Consider the following 21800-nt stretch of genomic DNA (forward strand, 5'->3'; position numbering starts at 1 on the left):
CTATGTACAGGCAAATATTTTTTATTTCCCAAACTGTTTACAAATGCTATTTTGTTGTTATTACTAGATATTTATTATATGCCGTGAGCTCTCCTGAAAAGCTGTCATTTAACAACACATCCAGCAGATGGCGGTATGTTAACATTTAACATTCTCGGAATAAAGTTCTGTCATTTATCATCCTGACTTTTCTTTATTTTTCTGATGGTCATCCTATCGTTTTGGCAATTGATCATGTTTTATGATTAAAAACAAAAATAATAAAATAAATAAAATAATTAATTAATCTTCTTATCTACAAAGGACACAAAACATGTAATTTGGAAATGTATCCACAATCACCACAATCACTGAAAGATAACGGAGGAGCAAAGTAATAGCTTCACGTCTGCGTGTCCTTGCTTTTTGGGTCTTCCTCAATACGTCACGGAAAAATATGCTGTCACGGACACGGCCCCGCCCTCTCATTCTGACGCAGCGCTGTGTCCTGAATTCTAATTGGTTGGCTTCAGTCAGTCACTCAGGGTGTTGCCCGCCTCCCAAACAGCGGTGGACAAACTGATGCTCTTCAGAGCAGAGCTGGACGGTGCGTTGCTTGTTGTGTGCTGTAAGGACCTCCTCGTTGCGTCTCTCACTCTGGTTACAAACCGACTGATTACAACATCTCTGTCTTCATCAACTGGAATTCACATCTGTAACTTTGTCAAGGTGGGTGCCTTTTCGTCCTTGGGAAAGGCGACTGTAATCGTCTTTTAAGAAATAGCATTATTCTTTTTTGGAAATGATGTCATTTGAATAATTCAAGTGGATTTAAAAGTTCATTGCACTTCTTGTTTTCTTGCTCCTCGAGGCAGCGTGTAAACATTACACGGCAGTGCAATTTCTGAGCGCTCACTTGTAAGGCATACAAGTCAAATAAGCTAAATGTAAACCGCATTTACTACTTTAAACACTGAGTTTAGCTCCCCTTCTGGGATTTCCATGCAGTCAATCTTTTGCATCTTACTGTAAACATTAAAATATTCCTATTGTCACCATGGTAACTCTCAGCTCCCTTCCTCTTTTTTTCTGGACGAGTGAAGACAAGTTGTGGATAATTTACTGTTTCCATGTGAATCAACACGGCAGCAAACTATTACAAAATCTCAGTCACATGCCAAAAGTATGAATAATGTGCCTCTGTGCACGAGTGGCTGTAGCTCTGTGTTGAATAGATGTAGGCGTGAGTGATAGTGAGCAAAGATGGGATCCATTTTCATTTATATGAATAATGAAGGATTTACAATACTGTCAGACATACAATAATATGTGAATGCAGTTATTAGAGCGGCCCCAGATAATTACAATTCAGTATAAATCCACCATAACAACAGTGGAAAAAACACCCAAATGTTTAGTTGAGTCCAGGCCTTGTTGTTTGTAACTGTGGCTCACTTGCAGACAAGTTGTAATTTTTGGACTTGCGCAAGGTTATCTCAGCTCTTCAGGGTGTGTTGTGTCAACTGTGCAACAGAAGGGGCTTTTCAGGAGCTGCTTGGGCTGTTTGTGTTTAAGTGTGGGGGGGCTCAAAGGACCAACTGAGAGTTTCTGTAAAAAGGTCTAAGGTGATGCACATCCTGCATGTGAGCAACTTAATCCGAATCAGTGGAACTGTTCTCACAGGCTGGATTCTTTGCTTTTTTGAGGTTCTCCTTTAATAAACACTTGGTGGGGGGGGGTTGTCAAACTCAGCCTGTGGACAACTTCTGTTATACACTGTCCATCTGTTCACCCGGCTCCCTGCAGGCTTTCTGTTCTCAACACACCTAAATCAGTTATTGCAGTCGAAACCAGGGAGACATTTATCTTAAATAGCAATGGGGCATTGCATTGAACTATGCAATCACCAAAACACTGTTTTTTAAGTTTTGAGTTTTACGGTCAGCTAACCAATGTAAAAATCTTAACAACCAGAGAAAATAACGTAGGAAGTTGATAAATAGCATCTTGTGCGTGGGGAAGGTGTCGCCTCTTTTACCGTGGCAGTTGGTCTCCATAAATAACTAATGTGGTTTCACATGTAAACAGGTAGATGGACTTTTAGCCAAAGAACCAACTCGCGTCAGGAACAAATATCTGCTTTTTCTTCTAGACGAGATAACAAAGGGCAATGGTACTATCCAGTAGCAAAGACACATCGTATTAAATAACTTTGGTGTAAAAATGTCACTTGTGTTGAATAATTAAGACCAGAATGCCTTGATGTTACACCATCCTGTCTGTCTGATGGTTTTCCGATTAAAGACATAATGGCAGTCGTCTTCTCCTTCAGGCATTAGAGCGGCTGAAGGAAGCAAGAAGGCTGCTTTCATTACTTTGTTAAAAGGTTGCAAGATATTAGCATGAAATTTTAATAAGGGGTAGAGCTCGCCTAAAACAAAAAGTAGCACACGCCCAAACTGTCCATCCAGCTTCGAGCTAAACTGTGACTGTACTCTGAGTCCTAATGAGGTGCTGTTGAGTTATGAGTCTGTCAGGCTCTCAGACACCGTGATAATAAAAAAATAAAAAGAGAGAGGACCTCAGTCACACTCGGATGAGAAATAAAAAGTGATGGGAGGGGAACGTTGAGGATGTGGTTGATGAACAGGATGCTTGTCGTATACCAAAGTTTAGTAGACGTGAATGAAAATACATCTCATGCTGCAGGAAGTTATCATTGGAGGAACTGTTTCTGTCCCTGTGTCATTATTACCGAAACAACTTCAAGCATTTTCTCTTGGGTGAAAGTGGAGAATTCATTAAACTCTATTTCAGCTCTCTAAAAATGAGAGGAGGGCAAAGGCAGACGTGCACGACTTAAGCTCTGCAGGGTGGGTTTGGTTTTTGGAGTAGCTCCTCTTGTCCTTGGCAACCTGTCACCACGATGTCTTAAGCAGTTTAGGGGCATGATAGATTGTGTGGCCCTACGTGCAGATGTGGGCTGGCAAAGGTTATCATGCTTTTTCAATGTGCCAATGAATAATACATCTCATTTTGTGATTTTAGTCTCTGTGTCAATCCTCTGAGCGAGTAGCTTGCTGGGTGCTGCTATGCTCAAGATATCACTGCATGAATATTTGCTTAAAGAAATAAATACTTACAGTAAATGGAAATCTGGGATGTTCCCATGTTCTATTCTCCATGATAGCTCTAGAATCAAAAGGTGATTCACTGATTAACTCCACTCTTGGACTGATTGCAGCGTGTTGAAGGGCCTTCAGGATCAACCCAAACACAATGCATTCAGATTTTATTTGCCTGTAGAAGTCTCCGATCTGAGCCCATCTACTGTTTATGGTGTTATGAAGACTATGAGACATCATTGATCATCATTGATAGGAGACAGTTCTCAGTCGTCTGTATGACGGTTAAGTGTTAATTTAGTCACGTAAAATGCATAATTCCTTTTTAGTTCTATAAGTGTCGATCTTCCTCTCTAAATAAACCAAATAAGAGCATTTCCCAGTGTTTGACTCTTACTGTACTTAAAATCTTAACCCCCTCTCAGAGACATTACATCAGTTGGTAGCTGCGGTCAAAGCAAAGAAATACGGAATAATAACAAGCAGGTATATTTCAGCATTAAATCACAAATCCTTTAATTGTTGTGCCGGAGAATGTTGTTTTCTGTTGATTTCTCATCCTGTTACTTCCTTTGCTCCATCCATACCAGGGTTTTTCTTCCCCACCCAAGAAAGACTTGTTCTGCATTTCACATAATGAAATCACAGAGACTAAGTGGTATCCTCCCAGCAGGGTAAAGCACAGATGCAATAACATCACTGATATCAAAGTGGTTCGTTTTAGACACATGAAATCGAATGCACTTTGTCTCCTTTGGTGGGAAGAAAATGTCTTTTGTGGCAGTTCTGGTTCCAAAACAAACAGGAAGAATAATATCTGTGCTCATAGCAAACCACCCTCAGATGAGTTTATCCTGTAAAGGAAGAATTAAAGCAAATACAATTAGGGAGGCGTTGCAGATGGCCGCTCACCTCTCCAGAGTTGGCTATTGTTGCTAAAGAGATTTGTATTCACAGAAAGGATTTGTCAGAGAATGGCTGGTGGAGTGGACAGATGAGGTGATTACATGGTGTTTGTTGAATGCAGAAGCCATGTGTTTGTCTCAGAGCTGATAAGACCAGGGTGAGTTTTAGAAACTTCTGTTTCATCAAACACAGCAAAGGACATCTCCTTCTGTTCAGCTCAAGCTGAAATGCTTTGCTTGATAAACAGAATTGGCTATTTTATAAACCAAGGACTGTAAACATAACCATGTGGACCAACAGCTTTTTTGGCTCAGAATTGAAATATATTTCAAATCTCACAGCTGGGTTTTAAATGATCATAAATCACCTCTTTTCTGCTTGGAAAAAGTCAAATACTCCATCTCTGTAATCATGCAAACCTCTTAAAGCACCTAGACACTACTGACCTCACTAGCAGTGTTGCATCTTCCTACAATTAGTTTGGCTTTTAAATGTATTTGCCAACCCAACTTCTTCTAGTCACTGAAATGCATCAATGTTCCCCCTGCAAACATGACTGTATATACTAGAAAAGCCATGAGATGTTCACTGTGGTGAGTCACATCCAAATGATGCCTGTAGTGCTGCTGGGCTTGTCAGGCTTTAGGCAGACTCTGGAGACGGGGGAAGGACTGACGAACATATGTAACGTGAACTGCAGAATGTAATAGAGGGCTTTCAGCTGTAGTGAATCGAGTTAGTGCGGCTTAAAAGAACATTAAACCCTCTATAACGTCAACTCCAATCTATAGCTGACCATGGGTTTGTTGACTGTTGTCCGGAATGCCTTAAAAGTTACATAATCAGGTATATGAGTTTTGAAAGGCTTAATATCTCAGCGGCTCAGAAGGAACATTTCTGGAAGTGAATGATTTGTGTAATTAAAGTGATTTTTTGTTTTAAGAAAATGCCGTCTGTAAAATGCCTGACATTGTGGATCAAAAATGATAATTGTTGGTTGCAGCCCTTGTTGCGTAACACCTTATCCTCACAAAGCAAACGCAATTCATCCTGGACGAGTCATGATGGGTGGTGTCAAATGTCAAGACATCTATCCAGTAGTTGCCGGGACAACTACGCTTACCAGATGGAGGTTTTTCCTATAAAAAAAGATGATTGTGTGAGGTGAGAACAGCAGCACAGCTTTGAGGTTAAAGCTCCTGCTGGTTCCACATCTGTCATTAGAGACAGATGTCTGTCACCTCACCACGACACTGCTTTGGCTTTTGGAAAGAACATCTGTGTGTGTGTCTGTTCCTTGAAACAAGGGTGCACAGAGAACTGTCTGACTTGTAAATGAGAAGTTTTACATTTACATTGATTTGTTTGTCCGTATTCGGTTTACTATTTGAAGACTGTTCAGTCATTGTCCACTAAACACAGGTCTACAATTCACTTTGATACATTTAAATTGTTTTGCTGTAGTTTATTTTATATGGTCTTGGTCCATTCTGCGTAGTAGATAAATACATAAAGGGCAGGAAAATGTTTACTTAAAATACATAACATTATTATTCTTATTCAGCAGTCAGCAGTTGGTTTGTTGCATATTTCTAATGCCTTTTTTATTTTACCATCAGGAGGTTTTGTAATTGTTTGTACATATTTGTCTTCATGTATGTGTCACATATGTAATGTGTGTACCAAGTAAAAAAAAACCTAATCATAGTAACCCTAACCCTTGGAGCAGTAATCTGATGTAGTTTTATGGCATCACTTTTCTATCTCTCGTTCATCGCATTACAGAGCGCGTTCTCTTCAGACAGGAAGGGTCATTGCCGGAGCAGCCGGTGCCGCCGCAGCCCCCATCAGAGCCTGAGAAGTGGTGTTGTTATATCAGATGAAAAGGTGCCCGTGACGGTGACGGTGTTCCGGAGCTGGGCGTAGCAGGTGTGATCAGTGGAAAGTTGATGAATAAATCATAGGAGATGGAGAGGATGGAGTGGATGGATGGATTACATTTAGTGTCTCAGAAATCATTGTTGTTTGTTGCTCAGCCGCTCTGGTTTTGTCGAGCCGACCACATGCACAATTAGTGCTTTGCTGCGGTTGGGTCCGTTTGTGAGTCCTGTGACTTTGATCGATTGTTGCGACTGCATTTGGGGAGTTGAGCTCGGCCTGTGGTCCACGGATAGAGCAGTGGAAGGACGGTCACGTGACTACGGTTTTGTCTGTCCAACACCGTGGCCATTATGCAGCACAAAGCTTGCTAAATGTGATTAACCTTGGTGCTGCTCCAAAGTGGTTGTCAACACATGGAGGGTCTGATTCAGTGCGAGTCGGCAGGAGACACTCTTTGTACGATCATCCAATCATATTCAATGGGAGAAAGAAAACGTGAGAGCAAAATCAAAATGTCAAATATTTTGAAGGTTACAGTTTCCTCTTTTTTAGATTCAGATTTAACTGTATTGTCATTGCACAGTATACAAGTACTAGGACATTACAATGCCGTTTTACCATCTAGAAGGGCAAATGAAGCAGTGAGCGTGCAGTGCAGTGTGCTTGATGAGCAGCAGATGAATAAATCAAAATAGCAGCTGTTTAATAAACTGACAGCTGAGGGGAAGAAGCTCTTCTTGGGGCTGCTGGTCTTGAAACAGTTTCCTGTTGCATCTGGTAGGAGCTTTGTTTATTTGGTGGTATGAGACATCATTCATGAAATGATTAATGTCAATAAGATCAATACGGACACCATCCCAGGATTAGGGAATAATAAACAGATTATTTATGAATGCTCAATATTTCAATAGTCAAAATGTATTCCACATTGTGAACAATGAAGGAATGAATTTGAGCCCAGGCTTTATATCCTCAGGATACACATGCACAATCACAGAAACTGCTCTTAGAAATAAAACAGAGCTTATTTGATCCTGCAGGCCAACGCTGTTTGTTTCAACCACATGCTCAAGGTCCCAACAACCTTTACACTTGTATTGACAAAACAAACAATTTGCAGATGTCACCATAGACTCTAGAAATGTGTTTAGTTATGTAGTAAATATGAGACAGTAATAGTTTCCCAGAGCATTGTGTGACATCCTGAACAGTCAAGTACATTTTGTTGAAAGTGATTCTGTGTTTACTCTTAATTAAAGACCTGGTGGCTTTTTGCAAGTTGCATTTCAGTATTGCTTTTATTTGGGTCTGACTACATCTTCCAACACTGATACGCACATGCTGCACTTCTTATGGGAAATTTAGATTCATGTGTTTCCTGCATTCCTGAACAATGAATCACTCTCCTTAAGGGCAAAAAATGAATTATTCAATTATGCTGTGGCATCTTCTTTTCCTACAACAGTATACATCATTCAGTCTTGTCCCTCAATTTCATTTGTTAATGGTCAGAATTCTTCTGTGTAGCTTTTCTTGTCATAGCATCCCATATTGTGCTATTTGAAAATGGAGAAACGAATCACTCCAAACAACCTAATGCATTTTTTAGTGAGACAGACCGAAAATGCTTTTAAAGCTTGCCTCTTAAAGCCATCTTTGCTCCCACCCTCTCGCCGCCTGATCCCTTCTGCTCTTAGGAGAGGAATGTTCCGGGTATTCCAGCCTTAGCCTGCACCGGCCGGCCTGCAGAGATGGGTTCAGAGGAGCGCAGCTCAGCCATGTCGCAGAAGATATCCTCCGCGTCACGCAGCAACAGCAGCGCCTCATCCAAGCTCGACAGCCGACAGGTAACACACAACAGCGCTGAGACGGTCAGGAGAACCACATTCTTCATAGTGATGCAAAAGTAGCCATAGCCTGTCCTCGGTAATATCTGTATCTTGGCAAAATTCCTTTTGCTATTAGGCCCCGTTCTCTCACAGGCCTGTGTGTCTTTATACAGTACCAGTCAAATGTTTAGACACATTTTCTCATTCAGTTCAATGAGAGAGTGTGTCCCAACTTTTGACTGATTCTGTAAATGCCAGTCAGAGGAGGAGGCCTCATCCTCATTCCATTTTGGTGAAATCCCCTCAAAGGTATAATTCTCTCACACACAAATTAGTGTAATGAGATACTAGCGTCTTTTGTATTGTGTTCAATAGTGAGCTTTAGAGGTGGTCAATTCTTTACCATTCAGCGGAGCTGGGCAAGCGGCTGTCCAAGACATGCCTTCTTGTCGGATATCTATGTAAATATATTTGACCTTAAGGAAAAATTGCCCAGGCAGCATTGTGTGACAATGACGCACGTCATTGGGAGATGTGATAAACGCGAAGGGAAAGCGAACGACCCACAAGTGACGCCCTCTCCATCTCCCCTACCCCCTACAGAAAGGAGTGTTTATTCTAGATGGCCTCACCTGCAGCAGACAGCCACTCTGACTGATAGAGTGGGTTTAGTCCAAGCTGTTATACACTGGAACATTCAGAGGCACTCTGAGATGACTAACGCAGTCACCTCAAACGGCTCAAAAAGTCCCTCTGAACATCATTTTTCTCATTATTTTTCGGTAGTGCAACTTAACAGTGTAAATTTGTTTGACCCTCCTCTATTTCAGAACTGTGCCACATCTGTTGTATTAAAATGGTTGGTCACAGGGCACAGGCCAGCTCTTTCATTGTGATTGTAAGAGGGTGTGGGGGCGGGGGGGTTTGAGCAAGTCACAATACTGCAGAACCAAGTGTGGCCAGTTTGTCAAATTGCCCCATAGCCCCGGCCTGCTGCCGAGGGCTCGCCATGTCCCGGTAAATGTCCATGTCTTTTCAGACCCATCGTCTCTTTGTTAAAAATGTATCTTGAATGGTATAATATATAAAGGGTGTATTTCCAAATTTGAGAGAAAAAACATACCTCTAATAACAAAAATGTTGCAAAACCCTCTGTGTATTCTCTTCATGCTGCCTTCCTGGAATTATCACCGCAGAAGCAGAGCTGTCCGGATTAGTTGGTGCTGAAATATCACCTAAATCTCTTTATTTGCAGTAGGATTTGGAGAGTGTTCTCCATCTCAGTCAGGAAATGATTATTGTTGTAAATGTTGAGCTCCGACAGCTAAGCTAATTTTCAAAGTGGGACCGTGAGGTGAAAGTAGTGTGTAAAGATCCAAATTTCACAGGGTTGAATTGAATTGTCCCTCGGCTCTTATCTCCCACAGACTGACTCTATATTGAAAGAGAGACTGAAAATCTAAAACAGACACAAATTGATACTAGAATTGATAATGCTTTTGAGACCTTGTCTTTGTTATGGGGATGATTCATTAGTTTTAGGTCACCTAACCTTGCATCAACCTTGATCTACATGGGTGTGCACAAGCTGCTGGCATCTATAAATCACGTCAAAGCTCCCTGAAACCATTTGTGCCCACAGGACAGCTGGGAAATAGTGGAGGGCCTGCGAGGAGGCTTCAGCTGTGTCCTGGAGCCCCAGAAACAAGAGGGCTTCATGCTGAAGAGAAGGAAGTGGCCCATGAAGGGATGGCATAAGGTACATTCACCTGCCAGGTTACGAAATGACACACAATGCCTCACACATCACTTATTGGCGAGTAATGGACTTTATGACGCATTTCTAGATGCTTTTGTCAACTCAGTGTAATTTTCATTTCTCAGTCAAAGCTGCGTCTTTTCACTTTCCTTTTCTAAAAATCTGCTTACCTGACTAATTTGTGTTTTTAACTTAATTGAATGAACTTACACAGTTGACGAATTCCACCCTCAGAGGAGTCACATGTGACCAGGGTCAATGACTGTCTAAAAGCTTTCACTGGGATGATACTACCTGGCTGCATTAGCTGATGGCCTGTCTGTATACATTTAGTATTGACTCACCGGGAAAGCTTTCAACAGAGTACCAAGAGTCACATTCACAGGATGAGATTAATAAAGGCAGACAAAATGGAAGACACAAGCCTGGGATGACAAACATCTCACTGCAGAGAGGTTAATAGCCAAGATGCATAGTCTGTAATGATCACAGTGTCTCACAGGGACTTAAGATTTGCTGTCAGGGGTGTTGCATGTCATTCCGGCAGCATCTCAGGCTCTCATTGTACTCCCTTCTGCCCACAGAGATACTTCTTCCTGGACAAGGGCATCTTGAAGTACGGCAAGTGCAGTGCTGATGTGAGTACAAAAGCCTGCTGGCATTGGTTGTCACTTACAGACGATTACAAAGGACACAGAGGATTGTGTGTTGTTGTACTGCTGCCTGTCTTTGCCAAAATATTTTTGCATGCCCGTAGATATGAAAGGCCCTCATCCCCGCACAATCTATTTGATAGTGATATTGATAGGAATCACATGGATCTTTTTAACTCTTCATTTCACCTAATTACACGTCCAATTTGTGTTTGTTACCTTTGTCTTGCAGATTGAAAAAAATAAACTGCATGGCTGCATTGACGTTGGTCTCTCTGTCATGGCCATTAAGAAAAAAGCCAAGTGCATTGATTTTGATGCTGAGGAAAACATCTATCACCTGAAGGTAAACCACAAGGCTAATTCATTTAAAGCAGTCCCTACAGATTTACTGGAAGTGATGCTGAACATGGATTATTCTGATGATTCTTTTTTGATACCTGCAACGGGTGCTAACCTGAAAAGGCCTTAAAAGGATGTGCGATGTGTGTGTGTGTGTGTGTGTGTGTGTGTGTGTGTGTGTGTATGTGTTTTTTAACCTTCACGCCATGTTGATTTCTGACTGTTGTACCTGCTCTGCAGATTAAGTCACAGGAGCTGTTTGATGAATGGGTTTCCAAGCTGCGTCATCATCGGCTCTATCGGCAAAATGAGATTGCTATGTACCCTACCGAGAAGTCCTTCTACTATCCTCACTACCCCTCCCCCGTCTCCCCCAGCATGGCGGAGAGTGCATCTATCAGAAAGGTATGTTTGGGCACTACACAGCACACTTTAAATTGAAAGGGGTCTATTAAAGATTCAGCTTCTGCTCAAGAATGTCATTTAATCTACAATATTTACCCAAGTCCTCCTATCTACGAATAATATAAATTAAGCAAATTGATATCGGACCGACCTTTAGGTCTCTTTGCTCCCGCAGTGCATGACTATACAGAGGCAATCTACGGGGAACTCTGCAGGAGACTTCCCTTTGAGCTGCCACAGCCAGGCCAAGGTTGCTGCTTGGCTCCAGTCATCTGACGACATGGACAAGTGCTCCAAAGGTGAGACAGTAGAGCTGTCCCTCATCATTTGGGGAGTTCCTCAACACTCACGAGTAGTCCAATGCCCTCCTTAATATGTGACTCCCCGTGCCTCTTTTGGTTTCCGGAGCAACATGTCGATAAAGTGTGAAAATGGCAAAGAACCATTGGTGACATTTGGGTTCAATCCGGGATTTTCATGCAAATATGTTGTTGAGTTTATAGATAGAATGATTAAACTGTTTAGGCCATTAGTATTCTGATATGTCCCATTAACATTTTCCTTACGAAGTAAAGAGTTATGACATTATGTGGAAAATGTACGTAACAATCCACACACATGAGTTAGGAGTTCCAATTATTCAGGTGTGTCATCAGCCACTTCCTCCTCTGAAGCCTTCTCCTTGCCAGGGTTTAAATTAGCCAGGGATTGTAAGGTAGCTCCCCGTACTGCTGTCTGTTAAGTGAACAATTTTAGCTGCTGCCGTGTCACCTGTCCTTTGTGCCTACAAAAAAACAACAACTTGGGAGTCACCGATTGGGAATTTTCCTTTTGGCCAAACCACTACATGCAAGTGTTTTTGCACTGCCCTTTTTTCTTTTTTTAAATTGGTTTCATCCCCGCCCTTCCTGACCGTGTTATACTTCTCCTACACTGAACAGACCTGTCAGTCTGTGAGGCGGGCCTGCAGGAGCTCAGCCACCTGCTCCAGAGTATGGAGGTCCTGCACCGAACCTACTCTGCTCCATCTATCCAGGCACTGCAGGTCAGTACGGTATCTCTGGTTTGTTTCACTTGACATGCTGAGCCGAGTTGCTCATCATTATTGTGATTTAATATTAGGTCTGAGAAACTGGCTAGTAAATTATCCTCATCAAATGAAAAATATTGGATGAGGAAGAATCTTCTGCAAAGTAATCTGAGATGTTTTGTCTTTTATCGTGTCTCTCCACCAATTGTTTTTTACACACCCAAGACATGCTGCTAATTATAGAATACATTTAGACCTTACTGCCAGTAATAAAAAAAACACTCCTCTTTGTCTCAAACATAAATATCTTTTCCTTTTGTTCTCGAGGCATCAACATTTGACAGCCCCAAGAAGGAAAAGCGACTACAGAGGAAATGGTGCACTAAAAACTACAACAAAGACGTCAAAACCACTCTGCAGGTAGGCTTCGCGACGATGAAGTGTGATTGTACTTGAGCTTTTTTCTCTCTCCAAGTTGTACTCCTGTTCTACTGAAGGTACCGAGCTGCATCTCCTCCGGCTCCATCCGCCTGCACGCCTCGAACCCCAACCTCTCCACCGCTGCACTCGCCAATGACAAGGCCGACACTGAATCCGTTGATTCCACTTTTGATGTGGCAAAGCTGCACGAGGACTTCTTCCGCGTAGCCACCAACCGTGAGTCAAATATTGTGAGCTTTTAATTTGACGTCTTTCTGATTTACCATGTTGAATTATAGGGACGTCTGTCATATTCAATGTTTTAAAGATGCATCTGTCTTCCTGCTGTCTTGTTTGCATAATAGATTTGATTGGCATGGTTATTTTGTTAATAACAGTTGGATGTGACAATGGTGTTGTCTCAGTTCTTTGGGATTCTGAGGATGTTTCCTGTCACTATGTCCCCTACTTGTCGCTTAGTAAGAAGTTTACATTGAGTTTAGCAAATAGAGGTCTTCAATAGTTTTCCGCCAAACTGATTTTGGCTTGCTGAGAAATCTGACAATTTGACACTCTTTTAATTGGATGTCTTGTCTGATAATCTAGTAACTGAACGTATTGGATCTGCATTACTCAAGAATTTATTTTGCGAAATGTTTTCCAGCTGAAGCGCCCTTATTTTTCTCTTGTTGCTGTAGTGCATTTAACCATGAAGACAGCCCTGAGTTCCCTAACCTCTGAGCGAGAGAGATTAAAACAATGTGTCAACCACGAAACAATTCCCCCTACCTCACCGCGGGTGGTCGGTTTGAAGAACACACTGTCAACGGTACGTGAAACAACACATAAAGGCACCGAAATCAGTCAGTAAAAATAACCTTGTGTTCCACTTTCTTTCCGTCCGGTACATTCCTCTCACAAGCCGTGTGCTCCCACTCTGAAGTGTCGTTGAGCCTCTTGGAATGGTTATTAGCTGCTGGTCCACCTGAACATGAGCACATTCCACCATCGCGTTTCCTGTGGCTGCTGCCTCCCACCCGCAGGCCTCTTTCTATTTGACATGCCACGTTAGAATTGACGCGCTACCTACGCCAACGCATTTCTTTGACTTTAAATGCGGCTGTGGGTGCTAGCCGACGCCTACTCACAGTCAGTAAGGGTGAGAAGTGTAGTGAGTCTGTAATGATAACACATACGGCTGTAGTATTATAGTACTGTTTTTAAAAAAGGGGCAAAAAGCAAAGGCAAAGGATGTCATGTGATCATTCAGTCTCTGAGGCATTATTTGTTGGGTGTGTGCTATGAACAATGTTTCCGCTGGTTATCTTCCCAGGCTTTAGCCCAGAACTATGAGCTGAGGGAGCGCCTGAACAAGATTCATGCCGAGTCCCACATCCTAGAGCCCACACTAAATCTCACTGCCCCTGTGCAGGTGGGTGCAGCAAAGTTGTGACACTACTCCCTTTCCCCGCACCATCACTATGATTATCATTATCTCTGTTCTATATTTTCATCCCACGCAGTCTTGACTTTGCCTCAGAATGAATGGGATGCCCCTTCCTTCTCATCCAGTTTCCAACAAAAGTTGCTTTCCTTCACACCCCCTCGCTCGGCTCTCACTTTCTTTCATAAAAACAATGACTATAAAAGAAGTACACATCATTTTCTTCACCAGAAACACTGACCATTATGTGTTCAAAGTGCTTCCTCTCGGTCCTTTGGTTGTGTCTCTCTAACACACGTCTACCTATCACATCATTGTCTCCTAAAAGAAGCTCTTTGCGCTTTTAGTCTGATTTGCTGACCAGAAAGTTTGAGCTGTTAATCAAGTCCCTGGAAATTTGTTTGAAAACTAATGGGCCTCCTCTGAGATTATCCCCAAGATAATTGATCAGCTTCGGCAAAAACAAAGGATGCAGGGGCATGCTCGTTTCCATGTTTGGTTTTGTGGAAAGTGATTATTTTTTGCTTTGACTTGTTTTCAGAATAATGATCACACGCTATGAGTTGTTTTTGAATTTGCATCTTGTTTTATGTCACTTATACACAGAGAGGGGAAGTGGGCACAACCTACTTCCCCTTCTGGCTTGCTCTCTATACTTAATACAGAAATATATTGTTATACAGTCGCAATATATTGGTTTAATCAATGGAATATTTTCTCAATAAAGTGTAAATTGATAACTTCTTTATAGAATTTTAATTATGAAGTGTTCTGATTTGTACAGTTCATTATTTGGCTTTTTAACCGTTTAAATGATGGCAGATCTCGCTTCGTAAAAAGAAAGAGACTCCAAGCTCATTGTTGCATAATGTTTCAATTCGTTTTTCATAATTCTTCAGATTTTTCTGTGTTTCATTGTAATGTAAAATTCTATGAAACTGAATTTAATTTCAGTGTTGGTCTAAATTGGACCGTAAACTAATGTTGTAAATGTGACTGTCTCTCAATATTTTGCATGATTATTTTTGTTTTCTTAAACTCTCATCCCCAACACATTGGGGTGGTGTTTTGTATTCTAAATGACCCTGTGATCACCACCTCTTCTGGTTATGATGATGTTGCCCTTTTTACTCTTAATTATATCTGTGAACACTGTGGCTCCTAGAAACAAGACTCTGTCGATGAATCCCGTCCCCTCGTACACCAAACATCTAACGAGAGCGGAGCTTCCATCACAGAGTCTATGACCGAGTTCTTCGATGCTCAAGAAGTTTTACTCTCCGCTAGTTCCTCTGAAAATGAGGTAAGTGCTCAACTGTTGCTGTTAGCAGTTCAGAATTGGTCAGTGGCTTAGTGGAATTATTATTGTTATTGTAAAATGTAATGTCTTGTGATATAAGTTGTCTTGTTTGCTGAAACTATTGTTTTATGGGAAGAATGGAAAGAAAAATAAATCCAAACAGAACATTCTTAAACAAAATTGCCAGCAGAGGTTCTGGATATATTATCACTAAAATGTTTGAAACCTTTAATCACATTGCGACAATTCAGTCCTGCTCCATTTCAAAGAGAAACCATCGCCTCAAAGCAAAGTGTTTAAGACGTGTGCCGTAAAATAAGTAAGCCCTCACTTCCTTTTGCCTTTGCGTCAGTGTTCATGCAGCAATGACAGATCAGATCACAACTGTAGAGGAAGTAATGGCAAAATTGAGGTTGATTGCTTTAATCTAAAAATACGGCAAATTGAGGTACAAAATGAGTCACAAGGTCCCAAAGGACCATTCATCTCTAAGTGAGTAGATTTCCTGCAGCCATGACAGGATGTTGAAAGAGGCCATGCCCTCACTGCAAGCGCTATGAAGACTGCATCTATCAGCTAAAGTTTGATGTTTTTTAGGTATCAGAGGATGACTCATACATTAGTGACATCAGTGACAACATTTCCATTGACAACTTAAGCAATGAGACCGAAGGTGAGAGACCAAGCTCAGGTAAACTATGGAACAAATACTGCGGGCTAGATTTAATAAAAATACAAAATACAAAATTGACTTATACAATTTACACAATTACTTGATTTTCATATTGGCTGGTTGCATTGACCACAGCTTTTGGTCTCCTGCCCTCTTACACCATCTGTTCGCAGACACTGTGGCAGAAGGCTCTGTCCTTTATCAGCGTAGATCCTGCCTGCCCTCGCCCAGCCCCAACAACAGCACCATCAGCCTGTGGAACATCCTGAGGAACAACATCGGCAAAGACCTGTCCAAAGTGGCCATGCCTGTGCAACTTAATGAGCCCCTCAACACCCTGCAGAGACTGTGTGAGGAGCTGGAGTACAGTGAGCTGCTGGATAGGGCTGCAAACACACAGGACCCCTTTGAACGCATGGTAAGACGGGAAATTCATTGTTTTAGTGCGTGAGCAGTTCATTTTTAGCACATAAATGTCGCCCTGTAGCAGAATGAGTTGCACTTGGTGAAGCTTATGTTTTCTGATTTTAAATCAGAAAACTGCTTTAAAAGTTTAAAGGTTTCCTGTTGGCAGACTACTCAAATCCTGGGACAGAAGGAGACACATTTTTCCATTCCGCTCATGCGTTTGATATGCTCATTCTGCATGAGAAAATTGTATTTTGGGGCTTTCGATAAAGAAAACAAGATATTGGCTTGGTTCTCCTACTTTATTTAAGGAATACTTTGACACTGAGAAATATGTTTAACTTTTTGCAATCAAATAGATGGGACTGATGCCATATGTCGAATAAGTATAAAGCTATAATCAGGAGTTTACTAGTTTTTGTTTAGCATGAAGACCAAGACATCATTGTGCATCTCCCAGTTGAAAATGAAAAACTACTTCTAGAAACCGACTATTTTCTATCTTTAATCAGTACACAAGCTGATTTGATAAACATGGCGAGCTGTTTCCCAGTTTTACGTAAATATTGTAAACGACGACTAACAGCTAACAAAGCAAAATCAATACACTTCTCATATCTGTAAATATATTCCTTAATTGTAATGTCAGAAACCAGAAAAATGTAATGGTGCAAAATGTTTATAGTGGCCAAACATATTCGAATAATAAAGGGACAATCACAGCAGTTGCAGAAATTCACTTTCTATGTGGACGCCAACAGGCTTTTGGGCCTTCTACGGTTTGGCATCACCATTCAATTAAAAACTGCCCCATCCAACATTAATTTTGACTTCATGATTCAGTTCCTGTTGGCATCGGAGGGCGATTTGAGAAAAAGCCACAACAGCTGGCAGCAAAGTCAACATTTGGCAATGGACTATTGAGCATTATTGCAAGAGGCAAAGAAGCCTTTATTTTGGCCGGCAGTTTCTCTAGACCAGGACCATCATGTGCAAGATAAACTAATATCTGTCTGCAGATTTCACACGGGAAGATTCTGCTTATTTCCGTGTTTCCTTTTGGTCACGTGTACATGACTTACTTTGGGGTGAAGGAGTTTGTTGGTTGGATGTTGTTTTGTGATGGAGGTGGTGAGAAGATACCCCTTGTGAAGATGTCTGTTTATTAAAGAAAATGAATTCTTACTATAATAATAACAAAATGACATAAACTATATTTAAATGTAAAATGAATAGCACACAAAGTCAGTGTCAGTTCCCGTCTTTGCCCTCCCATTATAATGTTGAAGCTCCCTCATGGCTCAGTGCAACTAATGAAAGAGTATCTGGACCTTTATCGTGCTGAATACACTAAAAAATAAATGAACGTATAACATCTGTTTTATCCTCATAGTTTCACAAGGTAAATTCAGCTTTTCGCTGCACATCAGTTGAGGTGAATCGTTTTTCCAATTTAAAAATCAAGCACTGCTAACTGTATTGGTTTCTCTTTGTACAGGTATACATCGCTACTTTCGTTGTATCTGGCTATACATCCAGCTACTACAGAACTGGGGGAAAGCCTTTCAACCCCGTCCTGGGGGAGACATATGAATGTGAAAGGCCAGATAAAGGCTTGCGATTTGTTGCAGAGCAGGTATTCATCAACTCTGATTTCTCTGCAATCCACAATTGCAGTATGTTGATAATAATGCGCTGAAAGCATGCTTTTTGTCACCCTTTACATTGTCAGGTCAGCCATCACCCACCAATCTCAGCTTGCCACGCTGAGTCTAAAAACTTTATCTTCTGGCAAGGTAGTGGAATATAGAAAATGAATGTGAACCATTGTCCCTGTCGGTGAAGATTACAGTATATGTTTATTCAAATAAACGTTAATGTGAACAATTTTCTTTCTTTTTTTTCATTTAGATGTGCGGTGTAAGAACAAATTCTGGGGGAAGTCGATGGAGATTGTTCCTGTTGGTACCACTCACGTAACTCTGCCGGGGTGATTCTTGCATCTATAATTTACTCAATGACCGTACAGTCCACTGAGCGCATCAATTACGAAGCAATGGTTTAAGCTGTGATCCTAAAAGGTACGTTGTTTTTAATCCCCACTCTTTTAGCTTTGGTGACCATTACGAGTGGAACAAAGTGACGTCTTGCATCCACAACATTCTCAGTGGACAGCGCTGGATTGAGCACTATGGGGAGATCTCCATCAGAAACTCCAGCAGTGATATTTGTCAGTGTAAGATCACTTTTGTTAAGGTGAGGCAACCATGAAAAGGGTTACATGTAGTAGCTGTACGCAGGACTTCTTTCAGCTCCAACGACATTTTGATGCAGCTTCTGGTGAACTTTTTTAAAGACACAAGCTTTGAATAATTGTTGCTAAAGGCCTTAGGGACAGATATTGTACCTGCACACCACTTTGAGTCCAGAATACTAAGTTATCTAAAAGATTGCGATACATATTGGTCCTCTAAGGTATTCTAGGTGCATCATACAGTTGCACTTTCTTTTTTTCCCTCTCTATCGCTCATTTGCTATACAATTGGGTTGGTTGACATGCACCTGGTCTTAATAACCTATTAGCAGTAAAAAGGGTATTTTTTCCGCATACATGCGTCACCCACCAGCTTTCAGCATGCTGTCCCTCCATTAGACCACAGACCTTCTACACAGATGGTGCTCTTCAGCTGCAGTGCACCAAGAGCCCCTCGATGTTTTCAGTGTTTGATGTACGGAAGCCTCTACTGAGAGGAGAAGGTTAATTGCTTTAGCCTGAGCCCATTTGAGAGCCCTCCTGAAGCTGTGCGGGGTAGCAGGTCCAGACATGTCACAAGCCATTATGCATCTTCATCTCCCAATAGCGCACCATCCCGGCACCCAGTGGGGCTCGTGATTGATTTACACAACAATGACACCTGCTGACAGCAAGAGGACGTGATTGCGATCCCCTGCATTTTCTGTTCATACACACTAAGAGGACGGAACAACGTTCTGCTCCACCTTCCAATTCTTTTCCCAGGCAAAATACTGGAATTCAAGTGTGAACGAGGTAGAGGGGGCCGTCACAGATAATAAAGGGAAGGTCGTCCACAGACTCTTTGGAAAGTGGCAGGAAGCAGTTTTCTGCGGGGACCCACCCTCAGCCACATGCATCTGGAGAGCGAGTATGACAAGTTCCCTTCATCAGAATGCACTGACTGTGTTTTTGCGTTGCATATCTTCCATTGACAGCATCCATAACGCAGTGGATTTTATTTGTGTGTGATGCAGATGCAATGCCAGTAGACCTTGAGCAGTACTACGGTTTCACCAAGTTTGCTATTGAGCTGAACGAGCTGGACCCATCCCTGCAACTGCTGCTGCCACCCTCAGACACCCGACTACGTGTGGACCAAAGGTACAAGAGAATAAACAACTGTATTTTCATGCAGTAGTGGCTATTGTCGCCGTTCAGCAACCGGGTTTCTTAAATGTCAGTAAAGAGGGCGACGATTTTAAAGATATTGTTATAGAAGATTTCTGCCAGAGAATCAGACCATCATGTGGCATCAATATGAAAATAAACAGCTCGATGACAGTGAATATCTGAGCATCTTTCATCATCTGACGCGGATATCGATCATATCGTGACCTGTAAATAAATACAAAAATAGCAACTAAAGGCAGACACTTTCAGATTCATCAAACCAATTTTAGCTGTGTTTGAAAGTCTGTGAAATGTTCTCAGCACAACAATATGCAGATCATTCAAGGAGGAACACTTTGATGAGAAAAAACACTTCCTATATTCCTATATTTTAACAGAAATGTAAGCTCATCAGTATTAAATCCCAGTGCGATCCAAAAAACTATATTTCTACCAAAAGAACATAATGATTAAATGTGGATATTATTGATGACGGTTTTCTTTGCAAACTGAATGTGTCTCGCTGGCAGACTGCTGGAGATGGGGAACTTGGAGGCTGCGGAGGAGCATAAGCAGCGGATTGAAGAGCTGCAGAGAGAGAGAAGGAAAGTCCTGGAGGAGAACAACGTAACACATCAACCTAAATTCTTCAGGTAGCGTAAATATCATGATGTATTAGTTCCTCGCTGTGATCCTCATCTGTGGGGTACTGCCTGTTCTTACAGTAAAAGGTGTTTAATGAAGCATGTCAGAACTTCCATTTTAACATGCTCAACTCTTCATCACACCTTTGCTGTTCCTCTGCCTCCACAGGAAGTCAAAGGATGATACCTGGGTGAGCAACAACACATACTGGGAGCTACGGAAGGACCCTGGCTTCGCCCAAATGGATTTCCCTATACTTTGGTGACCGCTGAACTGCAGATCTTGCACATTTTGAACTGCACAACCTCTACTGTGACCAAGACTGGGTTCTAGGGATGTGTGCATCCACAGCCTTACCATCAACATCCAGCATCATCAACATTTTTGCCTTAATAGCAAGTGCTTATCTAAGTTCTGTCAACATGTTTATTCAAACATTTTAGAATAATGTTGAGTCATTTGGCAATTGTTGCCCATGTTTTCAGCTGAAATGGTACACTGTACCATATAAACCGAGAAAAGAGAAACTACTCGGTATAAAGAAAAACAAAAATGTTAACTGGTCTACACTAGCTTGAAACGATTTGAGCAACAACAACTTTAGCTCTTGTCTAATCATGGACATTTCTACCTCTAAGATAAACAAGCCTTGCTATGCCATTGATGAAGGGTACACAACCAATATTTATTCTGCTCCTGCCTGATGCCTTACTCATTCTTTTTAAGTTCTCTTTTCTTTTAATTTATTGTTGTTGCATCGCTGAGATCTTTTTAAACAATGTGTTTTTTCATGGACCAAAACAAGGATTGTTCACATTATATCTTAAACCCTTACGGAACCTTTCTTTCAGTCTCAGAAGAGTAATTTCTGCTTTTTGCTATGAGTGTGTGAATGATTGTGCAACTATGAATGGCAGTAGTAAAAGAATGTCACTTTTATCTCTGTTATTGCACCATTGTCTTCCTGGACGCTGGGCTTTTGGACCAAAAGTCTCCAAAAGATGCTCATGCTCCATGAGCTCAATTAAAATAATCTATCTAATCTAATGATCTAATTTTTTCATTTTTGCTGAGTCATTGTGACTACTACGCTGTTTTTTGTAGAATTCAGTCTGCATTCAGTTCAGCAGGAGATGTTGGGTGTATCAAATAGTTGGCTCATGTGGCAGGGGGGACTCCCCCGGGATCAGAGAGCTGGCGGGGGGGGCATCTGCGCTGGCTGAATTTATGTTACTGCAGGTCCATTTCCCAGAGCTGCTCCTCTCCTCCTACAGCCAAAGTCGTCTTCTAGTGGCTGGGAGGAAGAAACATTATTACGAAACATTTCTGCCACTATGTAGTCCCATTTAATATAATAAACAAATTATTGAAACATACACCGACTGAACTAGTGGTTTTAAGCAGTTTGGTCAAATGCTGCTTATGCTTATTCTTGCCCTGCTGTTAATTTGATTGATTATTCTCTAAACTAATGGCTCTACGTTTCCATTGTATGGCCACAGTAGAGGTGAAATACTCCCTGTTTCTCTGGGACGTGTGGCCATAACACATTGCCCATTATCTAAAGTGCTGACTAGTCAAATGTTTAAATGTGC

At 41.5% G+C, this 21800-nt stretch overlaps 1 protein-coding gene across 4 annotated transcripts; it reads left to right on the top strand.

Annotated features, from left to right (window-relative positions):
• Positions 1-539: 539 nt before the first annotated feature.
• On the top strand, positions 540-21370 carry osbpl3b (oxysterol binding protein-like 3b). 4 transcript variants are annotated; one of them, XM_037454815.2, is made up of 23 exons: positions 540-708; positions 7589-7738; positions 9363-9479; positions 10064-10117; positions 10365-10478; positions 10715-10879; positions 11037-11178; positions 11821-11924; positions 12237-12329; positions 12407-12566; positions 13028-13158; positions 13663-13761; positions 14939-15076; positions 15671-15764; positions 15920-16164; positions 17653-17790; positions 17887-17950; positions 18066-18144; positions 18266-18410; positions 19174-19318; positions 19425-19551; positions 20091-20213; positions 20374-21370. In XM_037454815.2, exons 1-23 carry the CDS (start codon positions 562-564, stop codon positions 20468-20470), a joined length of 2871 nt encoding a protein of 956 aa, XP_037310712.2. In that variant the 5' UTR covers positions 540-561; the 3' UTR covers positions 20471-21370. The 4 variants fall into 4 exon arrangements, with proteins under 4 accessions (XP_037310712.2, XP_037310714.2, XP_037310713.2 ...); XM_037454817.2 differs by having other exon boundaries at positions 15671-15746; XM_037454816.2 differs by having other exon boundaries at positions 11055-11178.
• Positions 21371-21800: the final 430 nt, after the last annotated feature.

Source organism: Pungitius pungitius, chromosome 11, assembly GCF_949316345.1.
Source record: "Pungitius pungitius chromosome 11, fPunPun2.1, whole genome shotgun sequence".
In the NCBI taxonomy this organism is placed as follows: domain Eukaryota; kingdom Metazoa; phylum Chordata; class Actinopteri; order Perciformes; family Gasterosteidae; genus Pungitius; species Pungitius pungitius.

Coding starts and splice junctions, on each gene's coding strand:
- osbpl3b (XM_037454815.2), top strand. CDS start 562: ATGCTCTTCAGAGCAGAGCTGGACGGTGCGTTGCTTGTTGTGTGCTGT. Junction 10,479..10,714: donor AAAACATCTATCACCTGAAG/GTAAACCACAAG, acceptor CCTGCTCTGCAG/ATTAAGTCACAGGAGCTGTT. Junction 13,762..14,938: donor ATCTCACTGCCCCTGTGCAG/GTGGGTGCAGCA, acceptor TGTGGCTCCTAG/AAACAAGACTCTGTCGATGA.